Here is a 26,273-nt window from a genome sequence, read left to right as displayed (position 1 = left end):
ACCTGTCCCCACACTGTTGCTGGATCCTAATGGCTCCCTAGGGGGCAGGGGATGAGAAGGTGTGGCTTCAACAAATGCACAGACACCAGGAGTCGGTTGAAGGCAAACAACAAACTCATTTATTCAGTAATGGAGAAGGCCTTATATACTCTCCTCCCAGCACCCAAGTTGTGTCCCAATCTGGTGGCATTGCTAGTCGTCCCTCATTGGCTGGGCATGATGAGGAACTCTGACAGTGCCTGTTGCTAGGCCCTCAGGCAGACTCCAGGTTGGCTCATAAGGAAGTAAATTGTGTGCATGCCTTGGCAACTGGTTTGAGCCAATTTCTTCAACCCTATGGACCTGTCCTACTACACCCACACTAGTACCCAAGCTTCCTTGCTGGTCAACTGCAATTTCAAAACCTACCTCAGGCTGATCCAGCCTACTGGAGCTTACTGGAATGTTGTGTGCTTCCAGGGAGACCACAAGCAAGCAAGCGGCAGGAATGCAGTGCATTGAGAGAGGAAGTCAGAATGTGGACTTTATATGAGGATTAAATGATAATGTGGCTTGGGCCTGGGTTACTTCTTTCCCATGCTTTGGACGAAACCTGAACACCTTTATCAGTGCCTGGGAATATTTATGGCCTTGAGATAGTACCATACAAGACCTGAAGCTTCAGTGAGTCTGTCTCAAAGGATAAAATAGAGGAGATTGATAGAGGAGACACACTTGATACTGATCTGTGACTTACACAAAAATATACATGAGAGGGACATTAGGGGAGGAGAAGGTGAGTATCTGTTCCAAGTAAGTATCCCACAGAAAGGTAAATGAATGACAGGCAAGATCACCACAATGGGACTACTGGTTTCAAGAAAATGTTCATGCAACCAAGGCCCCTGTTGGTGGGTAGGACGACTGAGGCAGGGGCCTTCCACCAAGCAAAATTAGTCCCCAGGAAAGGCACACTTGTAAAGGCAGCATCCCGCCCTCATGCCTCATTTCCACAAGGGACACACAAGGTTCTTTTTGTTTGAGAGGTTGATAAGGACTAACACAGGAACTCCAAGTTGCAAGATATGCCAGGATAAGGACCTCTTCTTAGGGACTCTAGTGTGAACATTGGCTTCTCCTCCTGTCTTTAAACCAGTGGTGAGTTACAGTGAGGGTTGTTGTACTGGCTGCTTTTGTGTGTCAACTTGACACAAGCTAGAGTCATCAGAGAGGAAGGAGCCTCAGTTGAGGAAATGCCTCCATGAGATCCAGCTGTAAGGCATTTTCTCAATTAGTGATCAGTGAGAGATGGGCCCAGCCCATACTAGGTGGTGCCATCCCTGTGCTGGTGCTCCTGGGTTCTGTTTAGTAAGCAGGCTGAGCAAGCCATGAGGAACAAGCGAGTAAGCAGCAGCACCACCACCCCCGTCCCACCCCACCATGATCTCTGCATCAGCTCTTGCCTCCAGGTTCTGGCCCTGTTTTGACTTCCTGTCTTGAGTTCCTTCAATGATGGACAACAATGTGGAAGTGTAAGCCAAATAAACCCTTTCTAAACCATGCATCTTTCGGTCATGTTGTTTCATCATAGTAATACTGACCCAACTAAGACATTGTTCAAAAGTCCAAGTCCAAATTCTCTCCCTAGAATAAAGGCTCCTGTAAACAAGTTACATACCTCCAAGATACAACGGTGAGGCAGGCCCAAGTTAAACATTTCCACACCAGACAGGAAGAATGCTTTGTCCCAAGGAAAGCCCGAGGTGCATCAGGCAACTGCTAAGTCCTCTGGATGTGGCACCATGTGTACACCAGGGTGGGAGTAGCCCTAGGCTACCCTCCCCACACAGTGTGACCAGTTGCAGTCCATGTGGGGCCATGGCTGGCGTCACACACATTAATGTTGGCCCTACTTTTCTGGGATCTTAGCTGCGCCCCTACTCTGCGGCGTTGATGCCATCTAGGGGTTCAGGAACAGGTTAATTTCCTCTGACAATCAAAGAACTAAAAGGCAGGGGTGAGGCCTGGAGAAATGACTTAGTTGTTAAGAGCACTGCCTGCCAGAGGAACCAGGTTCAATTCCTGGCACCCATATGGTGGCTTACTACTATTTATAACTCCAGTCCCAGGGCATCCGAGGGCACCAGGCACACACATGCAGGCAGAACACTCATACACATAAATAATTTTAAAAAGAATTAAAAGCCTGGAAAGATGTGTTACTGGAAATATCGCGTCTTAGGAGAGCCATCATACGGTACCTGGGAAATCAGTGTACCCTGTTGAAGTTCTTATTTTTATTAATAAAAGAAGCTGAGAACTAACACAAACAGAGGCTCAAAGACAAAGGATGGCCTCAAACAGAAGCTCAAGGACAATTCATTAGTTTCAAAGGATTTCCCAGGGCAGGCAAGGTGTAATTTTCAGTGTCCTGGTGAATGAAAATGACGACGATGTGACTGTTCCAAGGTATGGTTGAGGGGAAGGGTTTTATTGTAGATAGAGGAAGAGTACAGCCAGAGGCATCTGGAAGATTCCAGAGGGGGGGGGGGAACGACACAACGGGACACTGAATATGTGTGAAGCAGACTGAACCAGGCCATGAGAAGGGCATGGTGAGGGTGGGGTGGTAAGAGGGAAAGACACTAGAAAGGGACAAGAGAGAGGACAAGAGAGATGGTTGAAGAGATGGTTTTTACTGTATATATGAGGGGGAGTGCAGCCAGAGACATCTGGAAGGGGCCAGAGCAGGGAGAGGAGTAGTAGGCTAGTCATGATCAGTGACTGAACCTGGCCATGAGAAGGACATGGTGGGGGTGGGGTGGGGAGTAAGAGAAAAGAGAGGGACAAGAGAGAGGACCAGGAGCCAAGAGCAGACAACCAAGAGAGTGCATGGCCAAAATGGCAGGTTTTTATAGGACAGAGAACTGGGGAAGGGAAGGGAAGCTCCTGGGCTGGAGAGGTTTAGGGTAGGGGGCAGGGGTGAGGAGCAGGCAGAAGCCAGGATGCTAACACTGGGGACTCTGTAACAGGTACATGGGATGCTGAGACAGCATGAGGCTAGCATGCACTTTGTATGCTAATAGGCACCACAGTTAGCCATTTGTCCTGAGTTTCTTTGGGACCTGAGACCAGGGAGGAAGGAGAGTAGTGAAGAGCCATGCTACTAGGGATAAGGCAGCTTGGAGGGCAGCCACCTGGCAGCAAGCAGCCACATGATGGAAAGTGATGCTGAGCTTGGTCTCCACTGTCCTGATGTACACCTCTTGGTGTGCCCTTTACCCATATTTATCTCTGTTCTTTTCTTGCCCAGGCTTAGAAATTTCCTCCTCTTTCCAAATCCCTTAGAATTCCTCTTATCTTTCAGTCTTGGAGAAACCAATTAAAAACAACCAAGCCATGGCTTGAACACCCTTCAGAAACACTTCTGCAGTGTGCCATCCCATCCAGGCTTCCATAAGGTCCCAGGGCACCATCTCAAGGCAGCCTTGTTCTTTACAGTGAGGGGACAAGAGCGGGTCCATTCTACCCTCCTAGAGAATATTCCCTCCCTCTCTCCCTCCTTCCTCCTACTTGCCTGCCCCCACTCCCTTCCTTTCCTCTGTGTACAGTTTTTTGTTGTTGTTGTTGTTTTGGTTTGGATTTTTTTTTTTAATAAAAATTAGGGCCATGATTGTAATCCCAGCATTTGGGAGGCAAAGCCAGGTGAATCTTCGTGAGCTGGAGGCCAGCTTGATCTACAGAGCGAGTTCCAGGACAGTCAGGGCTACACAGAGAAACCCTGTCCTGAAAAAAACAAAAAATAAAACAAAAAAGTAAAATTAAACAAAAATATTTATTATAAAGTCAGTGCATTTTTACTTAAGGATTTCACTTGCAATTCCTTCACTGTGTTGGGAACAGGCAAAAGCACCTTGCCCTAAGTACTGCTGTTGTGACTTCATTTTACCGGCAGGATGAAACAAAGCTCAAGTTCTCAAGCTCTGGGGGAGCCAGGGACTTTTCAATAACTGACCCACTCCTCCTTAAACAATAGAAGCAGCCTGTTATATATCTTTAGTTCTCTAGAAACACGGTGGCTGTTCCTAACAACAAAAAGAACAACTGCATCTGATTAGTTGAACTGGAAAGCTTGCATTCTGTGTTTCGTGACAATGGTGAAACACTTAAGGAAAGCCTCTAATCTTTAAACCCTTGATTGGAGAAAATTGTAACTGTAACTTAGCACAGGTGTTTGTGGGTTTTGTGACTTATAAACCCTTCAGCCAGGGTTGGTGGTTGCGCTAGCCTTTAATCTCATCACTCAGGAGGCAGAGACAGGCTGTGAATTTGTGAGTTCTGTGAGTTTGAGGCCAGCCTGGGCTACAGAGCGAGTTTCAGAACAGGCTCCAAAGCTACACAGAGAAACTCTGTCTCGAAAAACAAAAAACAAAACAAAAACCCACTTCAGTCCCTGCTCTGGGCTGCCAGGAGAAGCAAGGCTCCGGAGTCCTTGTCCTGCAGCCCTGATCATCATCAACCCTGTTCACCTGGTGGTTTATTAAAGACTTGGCTGTTTCATGAGCCCATAACTGATGTCTCTCTCCTTCCTCGTGGTGCACAGCAGACATGGTGTTAACAACTGTCCCTCTAGATCACCTTCTTACTCAAAGCTCAGGATTTCTCTCCAAAACAGCTTTGTGAGGGAAATGGTGTTTAATTCAGCTGTGCTGCCCATGTTATCACAATTCTTTAAGTTTTGTGTGGCCTTGAATTCACTATGTAGACCGAGCTGGTCTTGAATGCCCAAAGGTCAGCTTGCCTCTGCCTCTCAGGCCTGAATTAAAGGTGTGTACTACCACACCATCTTATTTTTCTTTTATCTCTGCTTGAATTAAGGACATTTAACAACTTCAGTGTTCTCCATCTGAGATCTTTGGCATCTAATTTCTTAAAATTATTTATTTATATTTCGTTTTTGAGACAGGGTATCTCTCTGGCTGTCCTGGAACTCACTCTGTAGACCAGGCTGGCCTCGGATTCAGAGATCTGAGTGCTTCTGTACTACCACTGCCTGATGAAATAATTTAATTTAATAAATATTTATTTTGGTAAGGTACAGTGGGGCACATCTATATCTATCTATCTATCTATCTATCTATCTATCTATCTATCTATCTATCTATTTTGGTTCTTTCCAGACGGGATTTCTCTGTGTAGCCCTGGCTGTTCTGGAACTCGCTCTGTGGACCAGATTGGCTTTGAACTCACTGAGATCCTGCTGCCTCTGCCTTCCAAGTGCTGGGATTAAAGTCATGTGCCACCACCGCCTGGTGGTGCACACCTTTTTAATCCTACCGTTTGGTTTGGTAGAGGTGTTTCAGGACTACATAGTAAGACCCTATTATGTGTATGTGCTTGAGCCTGAGTGAGTGTAGATGAGATCGTGCAACGTGACAGCTGAGTACTGAATCTGGTAACTCAGAAAGAACAGCCTCTTGAAATGATTTATGCTGTAACAGGTAACCGGCTAACGCGAAGACGGACTAAATGGAGACTCGCTGATTTTTTTTTATTGTTATTTTTAAATTTTATGGCGTTTTGCCTGAATGTATGTTTGTGTGAGAATGTCAAGTCCCCTAGATCTGGAGTTAGAGACAGTTGTGAGCCACCACGTGGGTGCTGGGAATTTAACGATGGTCCCTTGGAAGAAGTGTCATTGTTCTTAACCGCTGAGACATCTCTCCAGCCCTTCGATGCTGATTTTTGCGGCGCTCCTCTGTGGGGTAGGCGGGGTCTGAGCCTAGGGAAAAAAAAAAAAGAAAAGCTAGTGTGGAATGAGGCGGGGCCTGAGGACACAAGGTCGATGGGCGAAATGGGCGTGGCCTACGGGGGAGGGCCGTGCAATACGCCTGCGCAGCAGTGCTGTATTTTCCCCCCCTCCCGTAGGCCCTCGCAGACCGACGCGTTGCTGTGACGTAGTCTTGCGGCCTGATACGGAGTGGGCGGGGCCGGAGAGGGTGACGTAGTGTCGGCGGGCCGAGGTGGGAAGTGGCCGGCGCTGGCGATTTTGCGCACTCCGTGTGCGCGGCCGTGCGACCCTCCGGTCTGCCCTCGTGGGCCGGCGCACCGCTGTGACGTAGTCGTGCGGGCGGTCCCTGATGCTGCGGCGCCCGCTGGTCGGGCTGGCAGTGGCCGCCCTCGGTCGCGCCCCTGCGGACGGTGAGTGCGCGGTGCTGCTGATGGCTGGCTGCCCCTGGAAGGAGCGGGACTTGCGGCAGCGTGCTTCCCTTGCGCGCCGGCTCCAGTGACCCCTGTTCTTGTGGGGACGCCTGGCGAACGTGTTTTCCGGGTCCCCAGAACGACAAGGGATAGGCACGCGGAGTTCCAGCCGCCAGCAAACCCGCGCAGCCTGTGCCCAGCCGGCGCTCTTCCTCGCCGCCCTGCCCACCAGGCATCCCGGGCAGGCTCAAGCACCTGCTTCACCCTTCCGCCGTTGCCGGTGCTGGACTTCGGTGTCTGCAGGCCCTCCTGACGCCTGGGTGTGAATATTGGGATTCGGCTTGCTCCGGGTCCGGGTTCTTAAAGCTACCTTTGGGCTTAATATTCCCAGGCATCATTTTATCCAACGTGGAAGGGGGCGGGGAAACGGCCTCTGAGTGAGAAGAAGGCTCGTTCAGGTGGTGGCTGGAGGAGCAGGTGACATTAGCCACGTGGTATCTGAGGAGAGAGGGAGAAAGCAAATAAATGACTGGTCAGTCTCGGTTGGGGTCCAAGGAGAGAAGGATGAATGAGGTTTGCTTCTGTGGGTGCTCCTCCAGTTCACCTTCCGGGGGTCATAGGTTAGTTATGGGAGCTACCACTAAGGCGGTTGGTTTCCTGTTTGGCACTAAGGAGCAGAATGTCCTGCTGTTCTAGCTCTTGTCTACCCATTTTACCCCTGCCTTCACCTATTAGGCTTTTACGCCCCATTGGATGCTAGCTACATCAGCCATTGCTGCGGTTTGCCTGGCCTTCTTTGGCGCGACGCTGGGTCTTTGTCTAGGAGGGGCTGAGGGGGACGAGTAGTTTTCTGGAGTGGTACATTTGAGGCAGTATATTCTGTTCAGCCACTCTTGAACTTTCTCTTCTGTCTTGACACATACAAGATGTCCAGGCAACATGTTGGGGTAATGGGAAGAAGAGGCAGGAGGGGTGGGAAGAGAGCTCTGGCACCAAAGGAAAGGTAGAAGGAAAGGTGAGCTCTCAGAAGGCAGCTGTAGGCGGAAGGCTTCTTGCAGCATCCCTGATGACTCTTCTGGTTGGGCCTCAGTCTTCCCTGCCCCACCCTATCCCATTCTCCCTGATCCTGAATATGCTGGTCCTCAGTTTCCCCTGGCCTTGCCTGCAGCAGACCTCAGTCTCCCCTGCCCTATCTCACCATCTTTCCTGACTCTGCATGTGCTGGTCCCCAGTCTCCCCTGCCCTGCCATACCCACCCCCTGCCTACATGTACTGGGCCTTAGTGTCCTTTGCCCTACCTACCCCGCCCCACCCCCGTTCTCCCTGGTCCTGCTGGGTGGGCCTCATCCACCCCTCAGACTTCCCTGACCCTCTTTCCTTAGTTTCCCTTCTACACAAGCCAGCAGAAGACAAACCCTGAAACATCCTAGGTCTTTCCATTTTACTCTCCTTGGGTTCTGAACCCTTTTTTTCTTTTATGTTCACTCGGCCTCGTAATTATGGCATCCAGGACCCTGTTCAAGATTCAGCGTGTTCTTTTTTTTTTTTTTTTTTTTTTGTCCTTGATGGGAAGAGACACAATCAGAGATGAGTAGTGCCAGGAAGGTGAACCCGTCTGTTCATGGCTGGCTGCTACTCCTCCAGACTTCCTTGGGAGGCCGTGGTACATCCATGTGGCTCAGGTAGAGGAATCAGAAAGAAAATGCTTTGGTTGTTCTTGCTGCTGCTGTTGGAAGAGGCTCCTAAATCATGGGGGTTTCAGGGCTGGGATGTGTCACTTACATCTGCCTAATGTTGTTCGTGTCTTCAGTTGTCAGGAGGGATGTGGTGGCTGTGACAGATTTCAAGCCTAGTGACCCTAAGGTAAAGACAGGAAGAGGCTGTGTAGGAAGTTGTGTCTGGAGAATATTCCAGCAGAGCATGTCCCTCCCTGTGCTCCTGTGGAAATCACTTGCAGCTTGACTTGTCTTACAGTTAGGGTTTGGGGCTCTTTGTCAGGCAATTGAAGTTTGGGACTGGAAGAGCTGAAGAGATTGGGGTCCAAAGGTTCTTCAGTGGAAGTTGCCTCTGAGCAGCACACACTTCTGTAAAGGCGAGGGCAAAGACTAGATCTGAGTTTCTGACATTAGCTGTAGCCCTGTGTCGATGTAGTAAATGCCTGGTCACCTAGCAGCTGATTAGAACCCCTCCATACGGCCCCTGCCAGGCCCCCACTGGGCTTGCTCTCTGCCACTGTACCACATAGCTAGCTAGCCAGGGTCATCTGGTGTGGTCTGTGTAGATCCAAGCAAGTGTAGTGTCATAGAGGGTCACCAAGTCCTATCAAAGATCCATGAGCTGCATGTGCCAGATAACACCTACTGGCACTCTTCAGAACCAAGGTGCCAGCAGGGTAGAGCTGGTGTCCTGTGTCTTCCTGTCTCTTGTGGTTCAGCCCCAGGAGCACAGAAGTTACACACTGTGACTCCTGAGAGATTGGATGGCTCAGCAGGGGTGCAGTAGGGAGTGCAGGAGTCAGCTGTGTCTGCATGTGCATGCCAGTGTCCGTCCTCCCCCCAGTGTCCGTCTTCCCCCACAGTGTCCATCCTCCCCCCAGTGTCCGTCCTCCCCCCAGTGTCCATCCTCCCCCCAGTGTCCGTCCTCCCCCCAGTGTCCATCCTCCCCCCAGTGTCCGTCCTCCCCCACAGTGTCCATCCTCCCCACAGTGTCCATCCTCCCCACAGTGTCCGTCCTCCCCCAGTGTCCATCCTCCCCCACAGTGTCCATCTCCCCCCAGTGTCCATCCTCCCCCCAGTGTCCATCCTCCCCCAGTGACCATCCTCCCCCAGTGTCCATCCTCCCCCAGTGTCCGTCCTCCCCCAGTGTCCAGTGTCCATCCTCCCCCAGTGTCCATCCTCCCCCCAGTGTCCATCCTCCCCCCAGTGTCCGTCCTCCCCCAGTGTCCATCCTCCCCCCAGTGTCCATCCTCCCCCCAGTGTCCGTCCTCCCCCCAGTGTCCATCCTCCCCCCAGTGTCCATCCTCCCCCCAGTGTCCGTCCTCCCCCCAGTGTCCGTCCTCCCCCCAGTGTCCGTCCTCCCCCCAGTGTCCGTCCTCCCCCCAGTGTCCGTCCTCCCCCAGTGTCCATCCTCCCCCAGTGTCCGTCCTCCCCCCAGTGTCCGTCCTCCCCCCAGTGTCCGTCCTCCCCCCAGTGTCCGTCCTCCCCCCAGTGTCCGTCCTCCCCCCAGTGTCCGTCCTCCCCCAGTGTCCATCCTCCCCACAGTGTCCATCCTCCCCACAGTGTCCATCCTCCCCGTCTGGTCCTGGCCTACAAGGTGTAGGGTTTTGTCAGGCGAGGGCTCCCACAATTGGCAGAAATGAGGATTTGAGGATGGAATCTGGGTGATAACTAGCTCATCATTACCTAGAGTTAGAAGCAGGGTGTATGTAGAGTGAGGGATGGGTGCAGGCTGCCACATTGTCTAACGGGATGGCAGATCATCTGTTTCCCCCACGCTTGTCCCTCACTCATGTGCTCTTATTGGCTCTCCGACCTGGAATCCTTTTCCCAGAAGCTTTCTTATCTCATGCACTTTGGAGCATCTCTCTTAGCTTTGGCTCTTCCCTATTGTCATGGTACATGTTCCTCTTTGAGTCTCAGCTCTTCTGTTCTCAGTCTCTGGAGTACACCTGTGCAGTGAGCCTACTCAGCCTTACGGTGAGCACTGCATTGAGCTCCTTTTAAGCTCAAGGGAACCAAGAGCTCCAGACGTGGGCCATTTGGAGCGTGCAGATCTAGAACCCGTACTGGCAGCTGCAGGTCACAGCCCGTGGCCATCACAGGGAGTTTGGAGCCAGCGCAGCACCTCAAGGCGCTCTCATCCTGCGTGCCTGATGCAGCAGGCAGAAGGGAAGGCAGCTTCGCAGGAGCTGGGCTGTGTGATTTTTGTAGTGCACACTCTGAGGCCGGGCTGTGATGGAAGCAGCAGGGGGGTGGAGGGGGCTCAGTGACCAGGGAGGAGGGTACCTGTGGGAAGGTGGTGATGAGTTGTGGGTCGGGGAATCCTGGAGCCCAGTCAGGAAATGGCGTACAGTGGTCAGTGTGATTGGACTCATACGCCTTTGGGGGAGAGCCAGAAGGGAGCAGAATTTTATTGAGAGGCAGCACTGATGATACTGAGTGAGTTTCTCTAGGTCTCCTTTACTGTGTCTTTTTGATAGATGGTCCTATGCACTTCCCAGGGATATGTGTGTGTGTGTGTGTGTGTGTGTGTGTGTGTGTGTTTTCAATATGCACGTGTGATGTGCGTGTACCATACACATAGTTCTTGTGCTCCTGTGGGTGACAGAATACCAGCAACACTGCTTTTCTAAGATTACCTCATGGCCTACATTGGGGATTAAGAACACAAGACTTCTCTAAGCTGATGTCCTTCCTGCAGCCTGTGCCTTTTGGACCAGAAGCTGTGTGGGCCTCACCCTTAGAGGCCAAAGGTGTTTGGGTTGCCAGGCAGCCCTTCCAGCCCCCAAATAGCCTGCCTCCCTGGTCTCCCTCTGCCTAGACCTCAGAAGAGAGCAGCAGCCCAGGTCTCAGCTCCTGTGGTGTTTCTTCCCCATCTCTCAGGGCATTCCGATGCTGCCCTGGTTATTTGGACAGGTGTAGGTCTGAGGAGCAGGACAAGTAACTTCCTTTTCCTTCTTGCACAGTGGAAGAACAGGGCTGATCTCTTTGCAGCCAGTGCAGGCAGGGGTGGGTGCCCCAGGGATTTATTGTTCAGAAGGGCGGGGTATGTGCTTGCAGAGATTAGTCCCCAGTCCCTCCGTGTAGAGCAGCCATTGACTCTCCCCCGGCTACCCACAGAGGCTGCAGCACATCAGGTAGGTTGGTGGCATCCTGGGGAGGCAGGAGGGCCTTCAAAGACAGGGTCCTGACTGTGTAAATGAGGGCCTGCTCAGAGGCCAGGCTGGAGGGAGGAATAGGGGGTGAGGTGGGGCTGGGTGCTTAGGCATGAGCTTGGGAGCAGGTGAGATCGGCTGGTCCTAGGGTGATGTTAGAAGAGCTTAAGGAAAGGAGGCTCAGGTCCCAGATCAGACTGATGGAGGAGGTTTCTGCTGTGCTTTCATACCTCACACAGCAGCTTCTCCCTGGCAGCCCCTGGCAGCCCCTGCCTGCCCCATGTGATCCCTGAGCTGCATTCACTTTCCCCTTGGGAGGCTAGGGGGCGCTGTTCTAACTCTTGGCAGCTGCTTGTCCTTTGCAGATAAGTCAGAGATGGTTGCATGTCTAGTGGGAAGTTTCCCAAGCAGGTTTGAATTGAACAGACTTGAGGATGCCATGTTTGTAGGAACAGGGACAGGAAATTTCTGTTTTCAGACTTGGAACTCGCAGTGGGCAGTGCCATTTATGGGCACCAAAGGCCAGGCTGCAGGTCAGATTCTGGAGGGCAGCCTATACGGGGTGGGACCAGTGAGTGCTGCATTGTCTGTTTCTGGGTCACTTGGCCTGTGGACATCCTGTTGGGTGTGGGTGAGGCTGGGTGTTGGGATCCTGTCGCTCTTCCTGCCTGTGTTTACCATCTTGCCAACTGATTGCTGTTGAGGAGGGTTCACTTTATATGGGGATGTTGCCCTTGGGAGTCCCTCATGCCTCTGCCTCCTATAGAACAGTGCCAGGGTACCAGTGAGGGCAAAGCCCCTCATGTCTGATGCCCCTCCTCTCACAGGCATGGCAGGACCTAGGCCAGTGGTGCTGAGTGGGCCGTCAGGGGCAGGGAAGAGCACCCTGCTCAAGAAGTTGCTCCAGGAACATGACAGCATCTTTGGCTTCAGTGTGTCCCGTGAGTGCCTCAGGACCCCAAAGGGCAAGGAGCTCAGAGGCTATCCCAGCATTGGACTACCCCTAGAGTTCCCAAGTGCACACACCCAGCCTAGGAGATGTCCTCCTTAACCCCGTTACCCTCTCCCTTCCCAGGGCCTCCATCTAGAGTAAGCATCTTGGCCCCAGTGACCTCTTGAGATCTGCTCTGAGCTTCCCACTGGCTGTAAGCACCCCCTGCTGCTGTACAGCCAGAGGACTGAGCAGGCCTGCAAGGGGAGACCTCGGGTAGGGTGGAAGGGTTGGACATCCATCCCTTCAGTGTGTGATAGGTCTTTTTCCTAGATACTACAAGGACCCCACGACCTGGCGAGGAAAATGGCAAAGGTGAGCTGACCTGCTAACCCGAGGGTCTCAAGAATGAGCTTGGGGGGGGGGAGAAGTATGGGGGTTTGCTCTGTGCCTTGGCTGTAACATAGCTCGGTCCCAACAGGAGAGCATCTTTTGCCTTTGGGTTAGTGGTTTGATTAGAGTCTGTGCACCATCAGAGTGAGGGCTGGACCTTCTGCCTGCCTGGTATATGGCAGGGGCATACCCCTTTCCTGTGGAACCTGGCCATTTCCAGTCCCCCAGCGAGGACAGCCATAGCAGTCCTGTGTAGGATGGAGAGAGGGGCCAGGCCAGGCAGGTCTGGGCTTTGGGTATCCTCTGAAAAGCCTTCTTCCTCCCCAGATTACTACTTTGTGACCAGGGAGATGATGCAGCGTGATATTGCAGCAGGGGACTTCATCGAGCATGCTGAGTTCTCGGGGAACCTGTACGGGACAAGGTGGGCTAAGTTTGGTGTGGGCCCGGGGTCATGGATCAGGGTAATCCCAGAATTGTGGCAGAAGGAAGCTCTCCAGCCTGTCCTCTCTGTCTTATGATACCCTTTCAGTCTCCTGCCTAGACTGGGATGGCTTGCTTTCCCCCTAGTCTCTGAGCTTAGCTAATAGGCTCCAGGGAACAGGCAGGCCCAGTCATGTCCCAGGCTCATCTGTCCTTAAGCCATCCTGTGTGGCAGGAGCCACGTGAGATAACCTCACGTAGGAAAGGTAGGCAGTGATGGGTAGCTCAGGCCTGACCAAAAGCCCAAACTTTTTTGGCTTTTGGCTACAGGACAGGTACAAAGAGCTGTGCTGTGAGATGGCCTGACAGAGCCAGGGGTGTGCTTGGATGTTCTGGGAAATACAGAGGATGCTGGGTTCACCTGAGCCTCTGCTCTACCCAGGCCAGGCCCAGCATGGGCCTTGGGGAGGAGGGGACTGAGCCTTAAGAGGCTACCAAGGTTCAAGGTTTCGCAGCCAATGCATGTATTCCTGAGGATGGCCAGCAGGCAAGAACTCATGTGGGCTTAAAGGCCAGGGTCTTCCCTTGGTCCCACCAAACATCTGCTCACTGCCCTTCCCTGCTCCCAGCAAGGCGGCTGTTCGGGCTGTGCAGGCCATGAACCGCATCTGCGTGCTAGACGTCGACCTACAGGGCGTCCGCAGCATCAAGAAGACTGATCTGCATCCCATCTACATCTCTGTGCAGCCCCCCTCGATGGATGTGCTGGTGGGTACCTGGTGTGGGAGACCTGCAGGGCAGGCCCCGAGACCTGGAGAATCCTGATCCAATAGAGGCCTGCATTTCAGGAGCAGCGACTGCGGCTGCGCAACACCGAGACCGAGGAGAGTTTGGCCAAGCGGCTGGCAGCTGCCCGGGCTGACATGGAGAGCAGTGAGTGCAGTCAGACCACTTGCACCTCTCCGAGCGTGCGGCCAGGCCGTTCACCCGGCAAAGATGGAGGAGTCGCGGCCCTCTCTGCAGAGCCTTGGAGGGCCACGCTCCTCTTCCGACTTGAGAGTGTTGTGGGCATCTTTCTGCAGCTGGGCTCTTGCTTCTGGGTCTGAGCTTGGCCCGCATGCAGACACCGTCCTTGAGACCTTTTGCTGTTACCCTGTGTGCATATGGCAGCCTGCCTGTCACAGGCAGTGCCAGTTCTCAGGAGAGGCCTGGGGAGGGGGCAGTGGTCCATACTCTAGTACTCAGAACCTGACGGGAGCAACACCCCCCCCCCCCTCCGCTGAGGTTCTCTAGAGGAGGGGAAAGAAGAGTTCCATCCAGCCCGGCCATCCTTCTGCAGTGGCAGGCAAGAGTAGCTATGGCCAGGTAGCAGGTTGTTGCAGTGGTGAAGGCACAGAACGGGCCAACTTCCATGTGTTCCTGACTCTTGTCTTGTCCCATTCCCAGGCAAGGAGCCTGGCTTGTTTGACCTGGTGATCATCAATGACAACTTGGATACAGCCTATGCAACATTGAAGCAGGCGCTCTCCGAGGTGGGCCCCTCCCCACCTGTCCTGTCTTGGAGCAGTCCCCTGCACAAGCTGTCCCACGAGTCCAGCAAACCCTGCTGAGGCCAGGGCTCACCCCGTGGCGCACTCGAAGCAGCTGAGGCTCTGAGTACAGGCGCAAAGTCCAAGAGTCCCTGGGGGCCAGGGGAGGGCATGACACCAGCCCTCCCTGGTTCCCTGCCTCTCCTGACTTTCTGTTTTGCTTCTTCTTTGGCAGGAAATCAAGAAAGCTCAAGGAACTGGCCATGCCTGAGGCCTGCTTCATTCCAGAGTGCTGCCTGTGCCCCACATGTGCTTGGGTTATGAGGTGGGGTGGTCTTTGCCAGGGCACCAAGGACTTGTAATAGGCTTCCGCCGTGGAGTAGGAGGAGCTGCCCCTTGTCTGGCCAATTGGTGGCTCTTCACCCTGTATTGACTTGCCGAGGCTAAAGGACTACGATATGTACCCACACCTGTCCTCCCTGGGCTGTCCCTGTCCATACCCCTGTCCCTCCTGCTGGAGCAGGACTGACATTCTAATAAAGTAACTATTGGGTTAGAGTGTCACAGCCTTCCACACTGGGCTACGACCCTTGGCTGCCCACCCCTACCTGGTCAGCCCATATGAAGCTGCCAAGGGGCTTCTGCATAGGTGTCTGGTGGCCCCTGTTGCTGCTCATATCCAGGGTCCACCGGTCATCAGAATGCTAACTAGGGTTGATTGTGGTCACTTGAAGAAGTAGGAGCCCCTGGGAGCCCGACAACTGGGACAACCAGCATGGTTGGAATGGGGCTCAGCCCCGGAGAACCTGGTACTGCTGCCTTTTTGAGCTGTTTCTCAGCTATTTGGGGACGCAGAGCGGCAGGGACCAGTGGCCAGGAAGGAAAGTGCCCGGCCACAGGGGAAGGGCATGAAGAGTCATAAAGCTGGCCCTGGGACCTATGGGTGCTGTGTGCTCCTGTCCTTGTGTAGAGCCAGCCAAGCCCAGTCTGGGCTAGTAGAGGGGCAGAGCCTGGGACCTCTGTAGAGGTTCTAGATCTGAGCTCTAGAGCTTGTAGCGGGGTGCATCATTCCTGAGGGAGAGGTCTAAGTTGAGGGTGGCTGTCCCCCCCCCCCTGCCCAGGATGAGACATTCTGAGTGTCTGAGTCCTGCTGTCCTCCCCTCTTCCTCTGGGCTCTCAGCCCAGGCTGCCTGGCTCCGCCCAAGAGAGCAGTCCCTGCCGTGAGGGCAGTGGTTGTTGCCAGCTACCCCCACCCGGTGGCCAGCCACAGCTCTCCCTTGTGCATCTCCAGGTGAGGCCGCTCCTGGGACAGGACTTGGGCAGATTAGGTGGATGTGGGTGTGAAGAGGACAGGCAGGTGCCCAGGCAGAAGTAGCCAGCGAGACCGGGGAGCCCTGGGCTGCCTCCAAAAGTACAGATGTTTCTCAAGAAGGGTGAGCCAGAACTTTCTGGACCTCAAGTGAAGGCTGGGGAAGAGAGGGCCAGGACCTGCCTGGGCCCCCAGCAGGCCTGTCCAGCTCCTCGCTGCTCCACCCCCAGGGACAATCATGGATTCAGACCCTGGGGGGAACAATGGAGCCCTTGAGGGCCCCTCCTCCATCCCTCATTGTGCTTGGTGGCGAGAGGTGGCCCTAGCCCTAGCCCTAGCCCTAGCCCTAGCCCTAGCCCGGCAGTATGCCCCTAGAGAGGACCAGCATCCAGCCGGCAGGTGGAAGGCCTCAGCCAGAGGCTTGCATTTCCAGCCTGGAAAAGGTAGGGAGGGCACCACTGGGGTTGCAGATAGGCAGGGCCTTGGCTGCTCTGTACTCTGATGGCTAACGTGTCCTCGCTGGCCTCTCAGGTTCTGTGGGGGGTGCCACAGGCAGTGCTACTCTGGGAAACTCACTGGAGCTCAGGCTAGACCTTGTCTCACTGGATTAATGGACCCTTGGGGTGCCCATCAGCTTGGGTCCAGCTGGCTTTGGAGCTCTTTTTGGGTAACTAGACCCATGGTGGGGGGAGATGGGAACTAACCAGTGAGCCCAGGGTGCACTCAGTACCTCCCCAGCAGCTGAGACCCCTCAGGCTGTTGTAAGATGGGCCAGTCCACCCCAGCCAGTTGTAGTGTGTCCAGGGGGTCAGAATGGGCACCAGGCCCAGTCTACTCAAACTGAACAAACTTCGTTACCCACTTGCCTGCTGCCAAGCAGACCCTCTCAGCAGCTGGACCTGCGTAACTGCTGATGAGTCAGTACGGCCCTGTAACTGGCATAGAAGTTTGTTCTAAGTGTTTCCCCACCTGCCTGCTATGTCCAGGGACTGCAGAGAGGGAGATGTGAGGATGGGTAGCCAAAAGAGGAGGGCTTAGAAAGTCCAAAGATGGGGCGGGGGTCCTGCCCAGGGGGGCCTACTGCCTGCTGGCTGGAGTGCTGGGAAGCCTCTGGACCCACCAGCGAGGGAAGAAGTTCTAGAGGTGGGCAGGGGAACCTGGCTCAGCTGTGAGAGGGGCTGCTGGATGTGGCAGGGAGACTGAGGAGGGACAAGGATCAGGGTGAGTGGAGAATTTCTACAAGGAATTGGGCACAAGTGTGCTCCCTGAGCAATTCCAAAGGAAGGCATGTAGATTCTGGTGGTGCCTGCCCAGGCCAACATCTCTGTTTCTGGAATGCACTTTAGCTGAAGGCAGCTCTTTACCTGGAGGAGTTATTCAGACTCAGGGTTGTGACTCTCATACCAGGCCGAGGCTGGCCCATCTACTTTTCTGGTCCCTACAGTCAGACATCATCTAGATGGTTCTGCCTGCTTGAGCTCTCAGGAGGGTGGATTGGGTGCCAGTGAGGAAAGGTGGTAGGTGAGACCCTACAGGTCATAGTGGGTAGTTTCTACTGGGTACCCAGAGCTTGAGACCTGGTGTGCCAAGTCCTAATGCTTGTTGACCACAATAACTGTCTCTTCACCCCTCACTTGAATCTCCTGATAGTCCTGGAGGACAGTTGACCTCCCTCAACACACATGCACACACACATATACCAAACTAAGTTACTGGCCATGTGTTTACTGACACACTGGGTCACACACCGTGCTTTCTGCAGAGCTCCGGTCAGCTCAGGGCCTAGGGCTGGATGTGTGAATGGACTGGTTACAGTAGAGGGTACTCCTCCTGTACCAGAAGAGGCCTTCCAAGGGAGGCAAGGGCTGAATGGGCTATGTATTTTGTGGGGAGCACCCCCTGGGCAAGCTGAAGCACACCATCACTGCCACCACAGAACCTAACTCTGGACCAAGATGTAGGAGCTGCTTTGGGGCAGGAGTTCCTTGAATGAAGAACCCCTTCAATCAGCTAGCTGTGGATGCTGGGAATGGCGCCAACCTCTGTGGTGGCTGTATCTTCAACATATTTAAATTCACAACAGAATGGATAACGTAGTACAGAAAAGTTTCCAGAGGACCTCATACCCCAGGCCTCATTAACATGGAACATCGTAATAAACTGCCTCTGTGTTAGCTGAAGACCACAATCCAGGTGTTTCCTACATTCACTTGGCCCCTCCTGACACCAGGGCACCTCTTGGAAGATAGCCTCTTTGTCTTAGCTGCCCATGGTTACTTGAATACCACCCTGGTATTTTGTAGGGTGCCCCTCTCGGAAATTGACTTGTATTTTTTTGTTTTGTTTTTTTCTCTTGCTTTGTGGAGGTTCTGGCTTTCAGGAAGAATACTGCAAGGGTGATGAGCTGTCTTTATGGATGGTATCAACAGGACCTATGTCCACAATGCCCTGAGTGGTGTCAGGTGTCACTGCAAAGGTGCAAGTCCCTCTTTCATGCTGTCCTCTGATACGATGTTGCTACCCACATGCAGCCACCGGAGTCGGGGTGTGTGTGTGTGTGTGTGTGTGTGTGTGTGTGTGTGTGTGTGTGCTTCCTACTCTGGTGCAGACCCTCTGAGTGGTTGGCGGTTCCCGTTCCCTGCATGGAGGCAGGGGATGTTTCTCCTTAGCCTGGCTATTGTGTTGCGGTTGCTGTCATCTAGGGTATCTGTAGCGAGAGCTGCAGTCTGTAATCCTACTTTGTCTATTGGTTAAATTGTTACAACTTCAGTGTGACCAATCTACATACCAATGTTCATGAGTATGTAAGCATGTTCTTCCTCTTTGAGCTTGCTCCACGCTCTTGTTTCATCTGATCAGCCCAGTCATCTGATCAGCCACTTTCCCAAGGGATTCCCAGTTCCTCTTACTGGACAGGAGGTTAGAAACCAGAGCCCAGGATATGCTTTTTTGTTGTTGTTGTTGTTTGTTTGTTTTTCAAGACAGGGTTTCTCTGTGTAGCTTTGCGCCTTTCCTGGATCTCACTCTGTAGCACAGGCTGGCCTTGAACTCACAGAGATCCGCCTGGCTCTGCCTTCCGAGTGCTGGGATTAAAGGCGTGCACCACCACTGCCTGGCTAGATATGTTCATTATTTTGTGACTGGGGTTTGAGAAAGAGGTTCAGTGGCCCAGGCTGGTATCAAACTCACCATGTAGCAGAGGATGACCCTGAAACCCTGGTCTTCCTACCTCTACCTCCCAAGCACTAGAATTATAGGCAGCATGCACATGCCCATCTCAGAAAATGCTCTTACTCAAGTATTTCTGCAGTCAGCGCCCTTCAGTGGACACAACATGAGAGTGTGTGTGTGTGTGTGTGTGTGTGTGTGTGTGTGTGTGCGTGCGCGCGCGCACACACACACACACACACACACCACAGGTTTCCATGGTGTATCTAAGTATTCTCTGCTACCACACTAGACACAAATGCATCCTGGAGTCTTCAGCACATAGATGGTATCAGAAAATTAATCTTTATAGTGACTGGGAAGCATCTGATAGGCAGACTAGAGTAATGAGTATGCATAGGTGCAATTCTTTGTATGTCTCTGTCTTTCTCTTCTCTCTCTCTTCTCTCTTCTCTCTCTCTCTCTCTCTCTCTCTCTCTCTCTCTGTGTGTGTGTTTATAAAACTTGCATGGCCAGGTGATTGTGCTTGTGTTTGTGCCGCCAGAGAGAGGCGGCAGGTGTGGGCTCCAGCAGGAGCCAGCTGAGGAATGGCTGGTGTAGGGAGCGCTGAGGAATGGGCTGAGTGTAGCAGGAGCCAGCTGAGGAATGGGCTGAGTGTAGCAGGAGCCAGCTGAGGAATAGGCAGGGCACTCTGTGCAGTAACTAGGTGGAACCCTGACATGTGCCCTAGTCAGAAGTCACTGAGGAGCTGAGCATGATACATGCCTAAAAAGTGCCAGCACTTGGCAGGTATGGGAGGAGGATGAAGAGTTCAAGGTCATCCTAACTCTTACAAATCAATACATAAGGAGTCTGAAGTCCACTTGTGCCACATGAAACCTTGTCTTTAATAAAAGCTATTGGAGGGCAGCAGGGGTAATCTGGTCGGTGTGCATTCTAAGGTACCCCCGTGGGCACGGAGCCAGGTTTATTGGGAAGAGTGAAAGAGCTGGGACCTAGAGGGCCAGGGACCACCTGGTCTCAAGTGGTGCATGTGGCAAGTGCAGATGGGTTCAAGGTTTACTGATGGACACAAGATGTGCAGGAGACAGCAACTCGGGTAAAGTAGTCCTAGGCGGGGGAGGTCACTTTGGAGGAGAGATTGACATGTGGCTCCGACCCTCTGTAGTTTGAGGAGCCTGCTGGTGTGCCAGGGTCAGGGCCAGGGCAGAAAAGAGTTACAGGCTAGAGGTTCAAGTCTGGAAGTCTCCCTGTATATGGCCTGAGTCCAGGGTCCTGGTTTTTCCATTTCAACTCTACAACCATAGCACTTCTTAGTGCTGCGCTCAAGAGTGAATAGCCATTGCTGTGAATGAATGCATTGAGTGACAGGTCCTTCCAAAGCAAAGTCCCATTGTCTGTCCAGGGCCAAAGTCAGCCCACAGCTAAGCTATGGTGTCTCTGTTGTTGCCTGTACATTTCTTATGATGACATGAGTAGGTATACCAGAGAAATGACAAGCTGCCAACCAAGGCTTTACCAGAGATCCAGTTTTTAAAAACCACACACGGCTAAGCAGGTCTACTCAGGAACTCCTGGTTCCAGATCCTGCTGGTAAGCCTCAGGCTCTTTTGATTGGGGTCTCAGCTAAGACTGGAGCTGAGGTGAAGAGAGTTGAATCCACTCCTGAGAGGACACCAGGTGGCCCTACTCTGTGCCCATGTCTGAAGCAGAGAAGTAGAAGGGGTGGACCCTGAAGGTGTAACAGCCTGTGGATGTGCATGTGTGGATGTGTTCATTCTTGCTGTGGGAGTAAGCATGGGTTCCTTTGTGTGCATGTGTAAGTGATCACGTGTGCCTGAGCTCACTCTTCTTTATGAATGAGCATTTGGATATGTAAGTTTTGACTTTTTACATGTGTGGTTGAGTTGGTGAATAAGTGTATATGAGTGTTGGTATGTATGAATATGTGTATGCCAGTATGTGTGTTCACATGTGTATTTATGAATGTACACATCTTTGTGTATACATTTGTATCTGAATGCATGTGCATGCATATGAGTATACACTGTGTCTGTGGATGTACACCTGTGTGCATATGAAGGTAACTATGTTGTATGTGCATGCGAATGTTTGCATATATAAGACACATAGACACACATACTTTTGTGTGCATGTGTGTATGCACATGAGGGTGTGTGCCTCTGATTGCATACATGTGGTCCCAAGAGGGGATTCACAGATGTGAGGATGTGGGGGCATTTCCTCAGGAACCCCGCTGTCCTGCTGGCTGCCCCCTCTTCCTGCCCTGAGGGGAGAGGCCCTAGCTACATAAAGAGGCCTGGAGCCACCACTCCTGATGCTGGTCCATATCTGCTGCTGCTAACTCCTGGGCCCTGCCAGGGGGAGGGAGCCTGAAGTGGCAGTGTTGAATGCTTGGGAGACTCCTGCCCTAAACCTTCCCAGGAGCAGGTACTAAGTCTGTGGTAGCTGTGAGGAGGAAGGGTGGGCATCAGGGAACCACAGAGCCCTCCTCTGATACATGTCTGTTCTAGGCTGAGTTGCTCTAGACGTTGCCATCTCTGAGGCTCACAGGTGCCCGAGTGTGACTGTGTATCAGTCTGTAACCTCATCAGACATGGTCCTGCCTGGCCAGATCTGGAACTGGCCAGTGGATTGGGACCTGGGGCTGGATAAAGAGTCCTGGATGGTCTCTGAGCGGTGGGAGGGGTAGCTGACAGGCTAAGAGCTGCAGCACTAGCCAAGGGCTTGGGGAGAATGAGGGTCCTTTATGGAAGGGACTTCCAGAGCTGCTTGCAGGGTGTGGAAGGAGAAAAGCTGGGGCTGCTGGAGGATTAGAAGCTAAAGCATTGGGTGGGGGAGGGCCGGGGGCCAAAAGGTATGTATGGTTCAGGGCTGGGGATGATGGTGCTTCAGGACTGTGGGGGACTGTTCTGACTCCAAGCAGCAGAGGTTGTGAAGGGCTGAGTGGCTGGGAGGCCTGGGGTGAGTCCTAGGAGAGTGGCATCCAATCTGGGGCTGAGCTGGACTGGCGCTGCCCTGTTTTCCCCCTCTGCCAATCAAGGCAGCGCGCAGGCTCTATGGCTCTATGGGCCTGGGACAGAGGTGCATTTCCCACAAGCTGGAGCTTTCTTGGGGAGCTTTGGGAGAGAGAAGACAGGAAGGGTGGGAGCAGGGGTCAGTGGGAGATGCTCTGTCCCTATCCTTAGCACATAGGGTGAGGATGCAGATGAGGAAGACCTTTTCTGCAAAGTAGTGAGCTCAAGGTCACTTGGGGTGTGTAAGTAGAACACACTTGCTGGACGAGCCCGCAGGCACCTCAACTCTGGGCCCCAGCAGTTCCTAGTTGTCACCTGCTGACCACCAGTCATACATGCCTGTAGGTCCCACCTGCTCGCTCCCATGACCAACATGAGCTGGAGCTTCCTGACGCGGCTGCTGGAGGAGATCCACAATCATTCCACCTTCGTGGGCAAAGTGTGGCTCACCGTGCTGGTGGTCTTCCGAATTGTGCTAACGGCTGTGGGTGGCGAGTCCATCTATTCGGATGAGCAATCCAAGTTTACCTGCAACACGCGGCAGCCGGGCTGTGACAATGTCTGCTATGACGCCTTCGCGCCCCTGTCGCACGTGCGCTTTTGGGTCTTTCAAATCGTGGTCATCTCCACACCTTCTGTCATGTACCTGGGCTATGCAGTCCACCGCCTGGCGCGCGCCTCGGAGCAGGAGCGCAGGCGCGCCCTCCGTCGTCGCTCCTGCCCCCGGCGCGTGCCCCGGGCTCAGCTGCCACCGCCGCCTCCTGGCTGGCCGGACACCACGGATCTGGGTGAGGCGGAGCCCATACTGGCGCTGGAGGAGGAGGAGGACGAGGAGCCGGGGGCGCCCGAGGGCCCCGGGGAAGATACGGAGGAGGAGCGCGCAGAGGATGTAGCTGCCAAGGGGGGCGGAGGTGATGGCAAAACGGTGGTCACTCCTGGCCCGGCCGGGCAGCACGACGGGCGACGGCGCATCCAGAGGGAAGGCCTGATGCGCGTGTACGTGGCCCAGCTGGTGGTAAGGGCGGCTTTCGAGGTGGCCTTTCTGGTGGGCCAGTACCTGCTGTACGGCTTCGAGGTGCCACCCTTCTTTGCCTGTAGCCGCCAGCCTTGCCCGCACGTGGTGGACTGCTTCGTGTCGCGGCCAACGGAGAAGACGGTCTTCCTGCTAGTCATGTATGTGGTTAGCTGCCTATGTCTGTTGCTCAACCTCTGTGAGATGGCGCACCTGGGTCTCGGCAGTGCGCAGGACGCTGTACGCGGCCGTCGGGGAGCCTCAGCGCCGGGTCCTGGCCCTGCGCCGCGCCCGCCGCCCTGCGCTTTCCCATCCGCCGCCGCCGGTCTGGCTTGCCCTCCCGAATACAGCCTGGTGGTGCGCGCGGCTGAGCGGGCGCGCGCACACGACCAGAACTTGGCTAACCTGGCCCTGCAGGCACTGCGCGATGGGGCAGCGGCGGCAGCGGTGGTCGCGGATCGGGACAGCCCGCCTTGCTCAGGGCTCAATGCAGCCTCTCGGGGGGCTCCCAGGGCGGGTGGCCCAGCTTCTGGAACCGGTAGCGCCACGTCGGGGGGCACCGTTGGGGAGCAGGGCCGGCCGGGAGCTCAGGAACAGCTGACCACTAAGCCCAGGGCGGGCTCTGAGAAGGGCAGTACAGGCAGTAGGGACGGCAAGGCCACGGTGTGGATCTGAGGGCACTGGGGAGAGAGCTCAGGGAGGGCCTGGCTTGAGGGGTCAATGGAAACCTTTATGTCCTCAGCCGGGACCGCTGACAGACCCCCTAAGGGCTTTTAGAAGAGGAAGCTGAAGACCCTTAAGAGGCGCTGGCTCAGGTATCTCCCTGCAGGATGGGAAGGGGAGTCACCCGGGTCTTGTCTGTGGCCCCTGGGGAGGGGGGAGGGGGCAGAGCTGTGTCCCAGGAACTGACTTGACTGCCCCTCCAGGCTGTTAAGCAGATGACCCTCTCATCGTCATCTCTGTCATCCACTGGGTCTACCAGTCCTTCCTTTTAGGCTCTCCTGCAGCTTCCTCATAGGATGGAGATGTCTGGCATGAACCTTTTGGGGACTGTGCTTACCCTCACTGCAGGAGCATATAGGTTCCCCTACAGCCCCCTCAGCCCTTACAGAGCCAGGGAACTCCCAGGTCCGGGACAAGCAGATAGATAGCCTTCATCTACTACTCCAGCTCTTGGCTCCCTGCTTGAGGCAACTGAAGGAGGCCAGGGCAGAGTACAGCCTCCCTGAGCTGAGGTAGCCTGGCATGGGCCATTTCTAGGACATCCTGGAAGTTCTGTCATGCCTTGCTGCTTAGATCCATAAGGCTGTGGTCCAGGGCTGTGGTTTTGGCCATGTTGGAAAATTAGAGCTCTGGGGAGCCTGTACCTATCTTTTGTGTCCTTCTCCCTGTTTTAAAGCCAACTTCCAGAACAAATGAAGAAAATAAAACTAACTTTTTGTTTACACCCAAGTGTGTATGTGTGCTTCTATGTCTGAGCCCATATTGCACACTGGCCGCTGTGCACCGGTGTGTGTGTGTGTAACCATGTGTTGTGGGTCTGTGTCTGAGCATTCAGAAATGTATTCACTGCAGTCCATTGCAGGGAGAGAGCTTAACTGCAGGGAGGCTGGGAGAGGAGACCCCTCCTCAGGGACAGGCTTGGGAATAAAGCTGGAGACCAAACCCTGGAGGTCATCAGACCTATGATGGTGCCACTTGGTGCCAGGCAGCATGCCAGGGCCGGGTGGTAGGGCTTGGTGGAGCACACAGATGTCAGAAACAAAGAACAGTCAGGCAGAAGGTCAGCCTGCAGCTCAGGGGACAGAGGCAGTCCATCTTGGGCTGGAGGTGTGTAGTGCTGGCCAGGACAGTGGTGTTGACTTTGGAGAGATGAGGGAGGAGGACAGAGGACAGGGAAACACAAGCTACTCCTAGCCAGGAGCAATCTCAGAGCAGACTCCAGCTGCCTCCTGTGACGATGGCCAGGACCGCGCTGCACTTCCCAGCTGCACATCCCTTCCTGGAGTCCCTGAGCCAGGCTCAGCCCAGCCTCAGTCTGACCTCAGCATGACTGCAGTCAGATAGAGCAGCCTGAGTCCCTTTCCCTCTGGAGCCCACTTCCCTGGTCCCAAGTCTCAAGAGAGCCCTTACTCCAGCTGAGCCCCACTCCCAGTGAACCCTGCCTTCAGGTGAACCCCACCTTATAGTGAACTTAGTCCTCAGCTGAGTCTTAGCTCCTGGTGCATCTGGCATCCAGGAGAACCCGTTTCAGGAAGCTCTGACTAGTCTAGCCTCAGCTGAACCTCAGCTCCAGGTAAGCTTCGGCTCCAAGCTGAGTGAGCTTCATCCCCAGGAAATCACAGAAGACCATGTTGGGAGTGAAGCTTCAGGAAGGAAGGTAAATCCAGCCCAAAGCAATGTCTCTCCAAATGGGGTCTAGTGGGGTCCAGTGGGGTCCAGTGGGGTCCAGCTGATGGCGTCTCTGCTAAGAAAGCATCCCTGTTACAAGGCACTGTGAATCTGGGTCTGTGCTGTTGGGGTGTCATTATAGAGTGGGGGCAGGGACTCTGTGCTGGGGGGAAGGGCGTAGAGTCAAATTTGCTCATAAACCGAGTGCAGCTCTTACCCTCCTGTTGGTTTTGTTCCAGTAAGGTCTTCACCTGATTGGACAAAGCCTCCCCGACTTTCCTCGGTCTACTGAGTCAAATGCCATTTATCTCCCAGACACACCCAAGACATCATTTTTAATGAGTCATCCCTAACTGACACTGGTAACTGTATAGAGTCTGATAACTGGGTAGGTATCTACAGTGTGTAACTGTCAGAGCAGGCTAATGGTATGTCTGTTGCTGAAGATTCATCATTTTATAATGTTTTTTGGTATTGGAGCCTTCAGGCTCTTTTCTTCACTACTCTTTATTTTTATTTTTAAAAAATGTATTTAACTTATTTTATGTGCATTGGTGTGAAGGTGTCAGATCCCCTGGAACTTGAGTTACAGACATTGTGAGCTGCCAGGTGGGAGCTAGGAATTGAACTGGGTCCTCTGAAAGAACAGCCAGTGCTCTCAGTGCTTTTTTTTTTTTTTTTTTTTTCTCGAGACAGGGTTTCTCTGTGTAGTTTTGGTGCCTGTCCTGGATCTTGCTCTGTAGACCAGACTGGACTTGAACTCATAGAGATCGCCTGGCTCTGCCTCCCGAGTTCTGGGATTAAAGCGTGTGACACACACCACCACCACCACCACCACCACCACCACCTGGAAGCAGCTAGTGCTCTTAACCGCTGAGCCATCTCTCCAGCCCCCCCTCTGCTACTTTTTAAAGGGAGTATGTGAACTATTGTAAATTACAACGTACTAGTTGGCCAGGTATCTAGGCCCTGTGGTCCAGCCGGGTGAAAGAGATAGAGTAAGGCAGTTTCCTTTTTAGACAGAGG

General features: G+C 53.6%; 2 protein-coding genes across 7 annotated transcripts; both read left to right on the top strand.

Moving 5' to 3' along the window:
- Window positions 1–5,982: 5,982 nt before the first annotated feature.
- Guk1 (guanylate kinase 1) lies at window positions 5,983–14,890 on the top strand. Of its 4 annotated transcripts, none has more exons than XM_028857143.2 (8): window positions 5,983–6,180; window positions 11,881–11,994; window positions 12,318–12,359; window positions 12,705–12,801; window positions 13,430–13,568; window positions 13,649–13,733; window positions 14,247–14,332; window positions 14,565–14,890. In XM_028857143.2, exons 1-8 carry the CDS (start codon window positions 6,120–6,122, stop codon window positions 14,598–14,600), a joined length of 660 nt encoding a protein of 219 aa, XP_028712976.1. In that variant the 5' UTR covers window positions 5,983–6,119; the 3' UTR covers window positions 14,601–14,890. The 4 variants fall into 4 exon arrangements, with proteins under 4 accessions (XP_028712976.1, XP_037056532.1, XP_028712977.1 ...); XM_028857144.2 differs by lacking the exon at window positions 5,983–6,180 and adding an exon at window positions 6,218–6,502; XM_037200636.1 differs by lacking the exon at window positions 5,983–6,180 and adding an exon at window positions 10,187–11,035.
- Window positions 14,891–14,998: 108 nt separating this feature from the next.
- Window positions 14,999–24,304, top strand: Gjc2 (gap junction protein gamma 2). Of its 3 annotated transcripts, none has more exons than XM_028857146.2 (2): window positions 14,999–15,620; window positions 22,190–24,304. In XM_028857146.2, exon 2 carries the CDS (start codon window positions 22,209–22,211, stop codon window positions 23,529–23,531), a length of 1,323 nt encoding a protein of 440 aa, XP_028712979.1. In that variant the 5' UTR covers window positions 14,999–15,620; window positions 22,190–22,208; the 3' UTR covers window positions 23,532–24,304. The 3 variants fall into 3 exon arrangements, with proteins under 3 accessions (XP_028712979.1, XP_028712978.1, XP_037056530.1); XM_028857145.2 differs by lacking the exon at window positions 14,999–15,620 and adding an exon at window positions 15,991–16,081; XM_037200635.1 differs by lacking the exon at window positions 14,999–15,620 and adding an exon at window positions 19,452–21,257 and having other exon boundaries at window positions 22,190–24,303.
- The last annotated feature ends 1,969 nt before the right edge of the window (window positions 24,305–26,273 follow it).

Source organism: Peromyscus leucopus, chromosome 8b (assembly GCF_004664715.2).
Source record: "Peromyscus leucopus breed LL Stock chromosome 8b, UCI_PerLeu_2.1, whole genome shotgun sequence".
NCBI lineage: Eukaryota > Metazoa > Chordata > Mammalia > Rodentia > Cricetidae > Peromyscus > Peromyscus leucopus.
The sequence above is the reverse complement of the archived record's forward strand: the minus strand, read 5'-3'. Positions and strand labels throughout refer to the sequence as shown.